Source organism: Lonchura striata, chromosome 1, assembly GCF_046129695.1.
Source record: "Lonchura striata isolate bLonStr1 chromosome 1, bLonStr1.mat, whole genome shotgun sequence".
NCBI classification, from domain to species: domain Eukaryota; kingdom Metazoa; phylum Chordata; class Aves; order Passeriformes; family Estrildidae; genus Lonchura; species Lonchura striata.
The window spans coordinates 108,097,306-108,108,162 of record NC_134603.1 but is presented as its reverse complement, the minus strand read 5'-3'; the positions used below and the strand labels follow the sequence as shown (position 1 = coordinate 108,108,162).

Here is a 10,857-nt window from a genome sequence, read left to right as displayed (position 1 = left end):
TTTCATAAAGAAAAAAATTGCGGAAAGACCTTCCAGACCTGCAACAGTTTGGTATTTCACTGATGATCTGTATTAGCTTGCTTCCTAAAACTTGCTTTTCTTACTAATTGCATTGAAAGCTTTTATGCTTTAATGAAAGGACATGGCCATAAACTTTTCCCTCCACACAGCAATTGAAACAAGCATGGCATTACAAAGCCTTTAAAACAAAACAAAACAAAAATTAAAATAAATTGATTTCTTGGAGTGCCCATGGGGACTGTTTATCTGCTGTTATTAGCTGCCCTTACAATCCCTTTTCTTGCAATCCATGCTTTAATGCCCATGATGCTGGGAGTCTCATGTAACCCAACCTGAACACAAATTCACAAAAACAAACTTGGAATACAAGTTTCTGAAGGCACAGAACCATTAAACCAATCTTAATCATTTCTTCTTCATATAAACAGAGTGAAATACACTCCATAAGCTTTGGAAATAAACACAACTACCAGGATCTGAACGTGGCTGTTATTACCAAGCAGCTGTAGCTGATATGCCTTCACCACAGCACAAACATTCTTGGGAGCCCATAACTTCTTTCCATCCTTCCCAAAATAACACGTGTCTGAACCCAAAGGAGTTGAGAAAAACGCCATCAAATCAGGTTTTCTAACTGATTTTTTTAATAAACTATAGAAGAACAAGGTAACATTTCAACCGAAGTCATGACAACTGCATGCTTAAAAGCAGATACATAACATGTCTGTATTTTTCTGTTCTCTTCAGGAAAAAAAAAGAGAAAAACTGAACATAATGCATAGATTTTTACACATATTCAAATAATAGACTAAAGCAAGCAGAAACACAACCTGAAAAAATGTTTTGACAGTAATTCCAGATCTATGAAATTTTAAAAAGGAAATTTCAGTTCTAAGAATCTTTATGCTGGAACAAATGACTTTTTTACATAGCATGAAAATAAGTTTTATCAATTGAGGCACTAAAAACAAATTTACACAATAGCTCAAATGCATCTAATTTGTGAACTGAAAAACCTACAGCCCATAGCATACTAAAACTTTAGAATTTAAAAGGTTGCATTAGACTTGCACTTGCACATTGACACAGTGAAATTAGTGGAAAACTACTGTTTTTCCTGTTAGAATAAAATCAGGTTCTGATTGCTGTTTCCAAACAGTTATCTTCCTAGCTTTTTCTCATTGTCCTCGCTTGCCTCATGTTTTCTCATCAGGGAAATAAAAAAAAACTGAGAGGTTTCTCCGCCACCCCATTCAGCAATGTTTATGAAGAAATGCAAAGCACCTGTCTTTGTGCAGCAGTTTCAACTATGGTGTTGTATTTCCCTTACCCCATCATGTTCCCCCATATCACTGAGCTTCTACAGATTAACAAATTTGTTTAGAATTAGGTCCTCAATAAGTTCTATAAGGGGTGCTCATTTCTACCTTCTGACCCACATTTTCCACAGGGGTTAGCAAGTATTGAAGACAAGGAGTCTTCACACAGTAATCAGGATGATCACACAGCAAGAGGAACTTGAGACAGAAAGAAAGGAGCTCATATGAATATGAATGCTACTTTCTTTATGAGGAAGAATATTCATGATCCAGTGAGGTTTCCACCCAGATGCTACAATAACTGGCAGCTCTAAACACCTACACTAAAATATACCTCAATATCTTAATCAGGCACTTTAATAGAAAAACAAAGAAGTAACCTTTTATAACACAGGTACTGTTATAGTTATTCTGTAAGGCCAGAACATCTTCTATGAAGCATTCATAAAATTTACTGTCCCACAGAACCAACTCTTATCACGGGCTAAATGAAAGGAGAATCCCTCATTAGACAAGCCTGTTAGAAAGAGAAAAGGCTGAAAAATGGTTAGCAAATATTTGGTAGAAGCCATTAACCCCAAACTTAAGATTCTTCACTATCTTATGTAAAATGCAGTGCAAGGTTATTTATCCCTTGAGATGATGGATCCAAAAGTAAACATTCAACATGCTTTCATTCATAAGACTTTCTTTCCGCCCTGCCCCCAAAAAAAGTTTTCCACTGAAAACAAGCTCCCTGAGGGAATACATCTGTTTTTTCAAGGGAAAAAAAGCAAACATTTAAAAAGCAAACTGCAAAGCTCCAGCAATCAACAGCTGCCCTATTTTGAGCCATAACATATTTTCCACCCCATTTCTTTGGGAAACACAAGTTAGAACAACTACTCACTGGTCCTGTAAGACCCAGACCTCCCTTCTTTTACAACGCATCCTGCAGATGACCATTCTTTAAAAATGATAATACATGTATTTCAGTCCAATGCACTTCAAAGTTATAGGAAAACTCTACCTGTAAGACTTCATCTACCAACACTTAAAGGGTTAATTATAGATTCTGTCAAAAAATACAGAATTGTGGAAAAGAGGTGGAAATTCACTTGTAAGGCTGAACCCTTGAGAACTTCTTTAAGTTACGAAAGTCAAGGGACAAATGACACAGTCTACAGACACACAAAACACATTTTTATGATAATGAGAATGCGAAGTGTTTAAACCGTTCTTAAGTAATTTATTTCTTTTTACTGATGCTTTACAAGGGCTTGATTGTTAGACAAAATAGCGTATTTTAACTAAACTAAAAAAAATACAAACTAATAGAGTAGAGAAGGAAATGCTATATGGTTCTGTAGAATGAATCACACCCAGTGCACACACTGCTTTGTTTTTCTCATCTGAACCTATTTGTTACTTAGAGGATTTTTGCAAATAAATATTTTGGTCTAACCCAAATGTACTGTACTGCTTCAGACCACTGAATTAGGCTTGAATTCTGGCATTAGTCTATGGTCTAAACCACTGCAGTAGATCCTTCAAAGACTTTAGTGTCATAAAAACTGATCTAGACATTTTAGAGCAGTTAACAAAAGACAGAAGTTATAGCTGCATACAGTTCAGTATGGTACACTAACGGAAGCTAGAAGTTTTAGTACACTTATTGCCAATTTCTCCCAAATTTTAACAAGCAGAGCTTCTTTGCAGAGACATTATTGCTGATAATAAGGCTGTTGAGGAAAAGGGTATCCAGGCTGTTGAGGTGGTGGATATGGTGGCTGTCCAGGAGTCTGATACACAGGTGAGGGTGCATATGGCAGATTATACTGACCATACATATATGGATTATAGCCCATTGGCATTGGCATCTGGCAATACCTGTGGGGGGGGGAAAAAAACAGCATACCTGAGCTGAAAAACATTGATGATGGTAATTTGCAAAAACAATTCATTAATAGATACAAACACACATGCAGTCTCCACAAATGCTTTCCTTTCATTTTGCTTTGAGTGCAGCAGAGAATGTGGTAACTTTCAAGGAGTGAACATGAAAACTATTACAGCGCATGGAACAAAATGCAGACAGAAGGTGGAGTAAAGGCAACTTGCTGGAACTACAACTGATCTAAATTAATTCTCAAATGTTTAATAACATTGTGCATATTTCAACATTTGCTGAGCCTGCTACCAAAGGAGAGCACAGATGCCTTCATTGCATTGTGATGACACAAGAAAGAGGGAAAAAAGCATCAGAAGAAAGCACTACTCAACTGGAATTTTCTCTGTATTTTTCAGTATCTTAGTATCATACTAAAGACTTGAAAAATAAGACATGCTGATGGTTTTGAGATAACCACCACCAAATGATTATGCAAGTGTTGGCAATAATCAACAAACCACGGTTAAGGAAATGCAGGACTATTTTTCTTCTCCTTTAAAGAAGATGAACTATAAATACTTAAAATGTACCTTCCCACAAAAGGTACAAGCAAATGATTCCTATAAGAGTTACATTATTAAAACTAACAAAAACAAAAAAAAAAACCCAATCCAAACAAACAAAAAAACCCCAACCAACCAAAAAATTCCTTCCCTCAAATGGCAAACTTTCAGTTTTAACAATGACTAATGTTAAAATGTTGCACACAAGAAAAAGTGCTTTTAAGTAACAGGATAACAAAAAATCTGCTTAAGTGCTCCTGTAACTTACCCTGGGTAACCGGGATAAGTTGGGTAAGGTGGCCCCTGTGCCTGTGAAGGTGCAGTGCTTGCTGCAGGTGCACTGGCTGCTGCAGTAGGAGCTGGAGCAGCAGCAGGAGCTGCAGCTGTTCCAGAGGGTGCTAATGCAGAAGAGGAACTGCTTGCTGCAGAAATCACTGGTGGTGGTGGCCTTGCTGGTGGCTGTGGTTTAGTCCCCTAAAAAGAGAAAGTGAATTAAGCTGGAGTTTCTTAATTGAAGTCTTGGTTATATGATTAATTCATTTTTAGTTTCATTTTAAACAGACATTCTATATTTCCTCTATATAGATAAGACGAAAGCATCTAAGCAAAGCATCTAAATGGCAGTAAGCTTTTAATTTCAAATCTAGAAATTATGAATATGAATAGTACATAACACACCTCTCTGCAAAGCCTTAAGATTTTGCCCTCTATTTCACTTCAACACATTTCTAACCACACCGGTATACTAAGGAGTGATACACACAAATTACAGATCGGTTTAGAGTTCTCAAGTACAGACCCAGTATTTTCAACCCACTAACTCTGCAGCATGTATTTACCACCATGGTTCTTGGGGCTGGAGTGGGAGCAGGCGATGCTGCTGGCTTACTTCCTGCTGCTGGAGTGGTCTGATACGTAGGCAGTGGAATGGAGGGAGCGCTGGGCTCCCTAGCAATGCTTTGCTGCAAATCTCTATTAAAAACAGAATAGCAAACATGTAGCTTAGTTTAAGAATGGTTTGTTATACATTGCAGCCAGTTAAGCCAAAACGATGCAGTAGAGTAGGTCAAATATTTAAAGCATGATCACTAAACTAGCTCAAACTAAATTTGGAGTCCAAATCACTTCCATGGAAACCATCCTCTAGCCAACTCTCTGATTAACTGTTACATTTATTTTCTAATAATGTCTTGATGTTCTAACTCAGTGCTAGGTATAGATCATAACATTAGCCAAAACAGTAAAAGAGCACAGCAAGACTCAGCAGAATGTTCTATTAACACTAACCCTGCAGCCTTAACACTGAACATAAACATTGTAGAGATGTGAGATATTCAGAACTCTGCCTCAGTTAGGCAGCCTAACAGCTTCCAAAGTACATGAACGTAGGAGGCCAAATAAAGGCAGACAGAAGGGGCTGCAACTCAGACTTTGTTTACAAGTACAAAACCCAAATAAAATAAAAAAAAAAACAATTCTACAAAGGATCAAGTTTGGAAAGGTAAAAATTAAGGGTTGAGTAACTCATTTCTAAGATGGCACATACACAGAATAACTGCAGCTTCACCAACCAAAATTCTAGTAACAAGTCCTTTCTTATAAAAGGCTATGTGTTTTGCTGAAGAACATTGATTAAATGAAAACCTTTTCAATTATGTTTTCCTCTTAAGAGAAGAGCCTAAAAATCACATCTACACTAAGTCTGATCTCATATAGTGGACAGTGACATCAAGCACTCTTCCTCACATGAAGGACAAAATGTGCTTCTCTCCCCAGCATTTTAAGCAATCCACATTTCTAAGCAATTATAAAGTATGAGACTAGAGCTGACTGCCAAGCAAGTAGAATACTGATGTTTTTCCCCCATCACACTGAAGACACGGAAGAAAATCATATGACAAAGCATCTAATTTCTCAAACTAAGTTGACAGCAGGAGCAGGGTGTGGAAATCAGAAGTTCCTCAAAGGAAAGAATAAAATAACTAACAAATGCATGCCAAAAACAATAGAGAGTGAAATCATAACATGAAACAGATTTGTGTTGAACTGCACACAGGAACAACAGAGCAGATTTCAAAGTAGATTCTACCATTTATTTCTCCTATCACTTTCCTAGGAGAGATGAGAGTAGGACTAGGATTAAAGTAAAGAAGTTATAGGCTTATCACACCTATTCTTCCTTTTTTATATCATCATAATAAACATGTCCCCAAAGATAAATTTCTGATAAATATTTTAATATTTCTTCAATGCTTATACAAAACACTGAAATCTTACTTGAGCAGTTCATCTCTTTCAGTCTTGCGAGCAAAGATAATGTCACTGCACTTGTTCTGGAATTTCAGCAGGATTTCTGTCAGCTCATTGTAAAACTAGTAAAGAAAAATAAAAACACAATATGCTCAATCAATACTTTCAGACTCCATGCTGGCATACTTCTACATATTGATCCAGCTATAGGTGTTGTACTATTACGTGCCCAGAACCTGTCATTCCAGTAAGGTTTGCTAGTACATTCTATTGTACTTTTTAAAACCAGAAGAGTCAGCTGCTGCTGCCCATCACTGTAATAATATAAAATTTTGTGCGGGGGTGTGTGTGGGTGTATAAATACAAAAATAGTCTGGGATAATTAAAAAAAATGTACTGAAACTAGAGCAAAACTGGATCACTTCTGGTAATGAACTATTTATTATTGTTGTAAAGGACAACTGTTTATTTTTAATTTTATTGCGCTCAATTCCATACATTTCATTCATATAGATATCTCACAGGTTGGGTTTTTTCCATCTAGTGAGCTATCAATAAACCAGAAAAAAAATACTTAGTACAGAAGCCATAAGACACCTTCCAGATGCCCAGATCAAAAAACAGCAGGCTAAATACAGCTCTCAGTATTTCTCATGTATGCAGTAACAACATTCAAACCACCAATTTTATAAGGTGATTAAATACCATGGGAGAACAGATGAAAGAATTTCTCAGATAAAATGGCTCGTCTGGGTGCTTCAGCATCATTTACTCAGCTGTAATTAACAAGTTATCATATTGCTCAGAAAAGCGTACTTTTCAGATAGGAACAAAGAAGCATTTCCTAGCTCTTGAAACAATCAAAATTCAAGCAACTCACTGTCTTCGCTCCAGTAGTAAAATCCTCAAAAATGCACTTGTCAGCTACCATGTCTCCAAAGTTTATTACGATTTTTGATTCACATCTCATTGTACACATAAAAAAAGTCCTTTCAATCCCTTAAGCATTACCATACCTTTGTGCCTTCTTTTAAATTAGCTACAAGTTCCACAAAGTTGTCATTTGCTACAGCTAAGTTCTTCAAGACTTCTTCTCTTAAATTAGATTCGTTGTTTGATTGTTTCATCTTTGAAAAATCCTGATGCGCATTCTTAAAAGAAGAGAATAAACAATGCAAATAATGCAAGCTAGTTCCATACAAGATTCTGTATGTTTTGCTTTCTTTTTCCCCTCTTACTCATTGCTTCTGCTTTCCCCAACACCTGCTTCTCCTCATCTCCCATCCACACCGGACTTCCATACTCATTACATGCCAAGCACAATGACTATTATAATTTATGTTTCAGAACTACATATGTTAACTCACTGGCAGTAGGTATCACCACTTAATTACCTGTTCTGTTGTGGGCTGCCTTTAATAATTCTCAAGCTCATCCTGCAGACTCTATTTCCAAGGCTATACTAATTAGGCTCGCTCCTGTACTAACTTCCATTGATATTCATAAAATCATAATGAAAGTCAGTATTTTTAAGAAGCATTACTTCAAATTTGGTTGACATTGGCAAACTATTAAAAGGACAGGCAAGAGGAAAACTTACAGAAGGATCGCCTATTTACATCTCTTTTCTTTCAGGAAAATAAACAAGCAAACTTGAAAAGACTGTTTCAATTGCCACAAGCCAACAAACTAGAACTCCAGAACATTCAAACATTAAAGTAATATCCATGAAGATTTTTTAACTATGTTGTGCTAAAAAATATCTGAATATAAAATCCTTGCTAAACATGGTGTATATGGTCATTTAAGAAATTTTTTTTCCATATTGGAAAAAATCTCCATCATTACTCAAGCTGCCATTATCTTTTCTCCAAGCACCAAGACCTCCTCTTTTGCCAGATGTTCCAGGTACCCATCTCTTATAAATTAAGATTGAATTTATAAATAAGAGAAATGCTATTAAGTTTTACTTCAAAGAGCTCTGCACATACTGGAAGTCAAGCATATATCATAAAGAGCAATTCGGAATAAACCAAGCTGTACTTCAGAGACCCGAAATGTCTTCTACTAGACAGTAAGGACACATCTCCTGTTATCCCAGGAAGAATTAAAATGGAGTGAGTGGAAAAAAATAAAAATAAAAGAAATTTTTAACACTCCACTTAAAATTTATATCAAGGACAAAACCATCTGCAGAATTGTGCCAAGAAAAGGTCCAAGATAATTTACACTGGAGCTGTAGGGAGAGCCTGCTAAACATTCCCATTTCTTTCTAGTGAACACAAAGACATCACTGTATTTTACAGTGATCGAGGCATAAAGAAGTATCAACTACCATGTGGCAGAATAAAAAGTAAAACAGACTAGAAAGCAAAGTGAGACTTCTAAAGTACTAGATGGGTAGAAGTATCATTGCTTTTAGTTTAGGAGAAAGGAAAATATGCGAAGTGTTGTACCTGAATGTTTTTGAGAAGTTCTTCCTGCTTTTTTAGGGACTCCTGCACTTTCTGTGTGTAACTTCCATAAATTCTGTCCAACTCAGTCACAGAGATAGCCTCCTCATTTATAGCACCATCCTGCGCAAGTGCAGTCAGGAATTTGCTTGTCATGTCAAAATTTACAGATTTCAGGTCATTTTCCAGTTGTTCTCTCTCCTTCTTAACTTCATCCAAACTGGCCAGCAAAGTTCTTAAGACATTAACAACCTAGACAATATAAATGTCCTAAGTTAGCAGGTTAAGAGGAACTACTGGGGAAGCATAACCTATTAATAACTTGTTTCCATCTTGCACTCCTCACTGATGCTGGCAATATTTCTGCATACATATTTGTTTATGAGTGTATTTAAAGGTGAGAAACCAGGGCAAAATATGACCAAACAAAAGATCTTCAAGCATTTCTCAATCTATATTCTCTTCTACACATTTGCTTTTGCTGAATTACTGCAAAATGTTTGGGTGTTTAAGCTGATCAGATACCTTCCAATAGAATATTCTAAGATGGCAGCAAAAACCACTGACATAAAATCATTACTATGAGAAAAATAGTAATATTGCTGTAGATGAGCCATTAACTTCCTGGAAAGCAAACTGGTGTAATTGCCTAATACTTGAAAATAATGACCCATGTCTTATGTTGTCCCAAGAATCCGAGCACTACATCCCACTCCCCTACATAACAAAAATATTTGTTGCTCCTTTTATAATAGTCAACCAGTCTTGCTGTCCACAGTGATTTACTTTGCTCATATTAAATGTAACTATGCTCAAGAAGATTTTAAATATGAAGACAACTTCTTTTCAAAATGTTAGTTACCTCATGTATCAACTGAGACAGAAACAAATTAAACTACCAATTCATGCACATTTACTTTGTTAGACAAATAGCACTTGTATTCAAAATAGAAACAAATTTCACTGCTTTACCTCATTTCCCTGCAGTGTTTTTGCTGGGTTGGCAGAAGGTATGGCTGCATTGAGTTCTGCCTCTGGCTTACACAGAAGTGCAATCGTATCCCGGTGAGTCTGATAGCGCTCCTTCACCTGCCCATCTGCTTGCATAGCTTTATTCAAAATATTATGGTAATTGGCTCCCTCTGGGGGCAGGAGGAAAAAGAGAAAGTTTATATCATTTCAAAATTTGTTCTAACCAATCTTGCACCTGAGCAGCTTTTGTGCAAGCTATCATACATTTTTATAAGCCTGCACAATATATAAGACTTTTATATGAACTTAAGCTTCCAAATTATGTCTTAAAAATGCACAAACTAGGCACCTATATTAATTCTCCCATGAAGCATAAAAAGGTATATGAATGAACACTGCTTTGAGCTACTCTGCAGATTTAAACCTCTAACTTTGCAAGACCAAGTCAGTGGTATCAGTTCCTTCTTAACATCAAAAGGCAACACATATTAGGCACTTAGAAAGCCTGATATAGTGATGGTTTTAAGTAGTTTGTCTTAACTGCTAGGGGGGAAAAAAAAACCCATCAAATTAAAGACACAACACACTCATGGAAAAAATATGTTGACAAAGAAAAATACATTGAAGTATTTAAGAGGCAATTGAAATTAGATCCTTAGGAGGGCAGGCATTTTTCATTTCATTTGCTTTCTGAAACTTTAGTGTGCACATGTGACTCAGAGTCCCCAGGCAATGCAAAGGAGAGCTGCTTTATTGCAAAAACAGGCCTCTTTAAGCAGTCAGTCAGTTATCAGTTTATATACTTTCAAGGCACAACAAGTCCAAGTCAATCAACCCCCATACATCATGATGTCAACATGTGGCAGTCATGCACAATGTCTCTTATGTGTCTCTACCTCTATTCCAGCTCTCTGGAACTCTCCCAGAGTTCCCTTCAATATAGCCTAAGTAGCCTGAGCCATGCTTTTAAAAGGGTAACAAGGCCCTTATTTCACAAGGCTTTACCTATATGCAACACGCACGTACACACTAAGAGTGCAAAAACAGCCACAAATTCCCTCTCACTTCCTCTTTAGCTCCAATTAACAGTGCAGACTCTAATCAGGATATTTTGGCACAACCTGCCTCAAACTGAAATTGGTGTATTTATATCAGAGCACTGAAAGCTACTTTAATTTACCCTACAGACATCTTTAGAACCCAAAGCATTAAACATGGACTGCACCTGCTCTCAGAGGCTTATAGAGTTCATTGGATGGTGTTCTCTGCCAGCGTTCTTTGAATTTTGTTCGCAGGTCATTGTCCGTAGCTTCTTCTTCATCTAATAATCTCAGAGACTGCAAGAGTAAAATGTTACAAGCATTATGAGCTGTTTTAAACATAAAATAGCTTCAGAATATGCAGCTAGT

General features: G+C 36.6%; 1 protein-coding gene across 2 annotated transcripts in view; it reads right to left on the bottom strand.

The window, feature by feature from the left end:
- Positions 1-642: 642 nt before the first annotated feature.
- PDCD6IP (programmed cell death 6 interacting protein) overlaps positions 643-10,857 on the bottom strand; it is a 30,398-nt gene continuing 20,183 nt past the window's right edge. For both annotated transcript variants that reach the window (XM_021553328.2, XM_021553329.2), the window contains exons 11-18: positions 10,674-10,785; positions 9,449-9,618; positions 8,480-8,728; positions 7,040-7,174; positions 6,051-6,145; positions 4,613-4,745; positions 4,042-4,247; positions 643-3,209 (exon numbers count right to left, since the gene is read on the bottom strand). In XM_021553328.2, the coding sequence (XP_021409003.2) occupies positions 3,044-3,209; positions 4,042-4,247; positions 4,613-4,745; positions 6,051-6,145; positions 7,040-7,174; positions 8,480-8,728; positions 9,449-9,618; positions 10,674-10,785 (1,266 nt within the window). In that variant the 3' untranslated portion in view covers positions 643-3,043. The remainder of the gene's footprint in view (positions 3,210-4,041; positions 4,248-4,612; positions 4,746-6,050; positions 6,146-7,039; positions 7,175-8,479; positions 8,729-9,448; positions 9,619-10,673; positions 10,786-10,857) is intronic.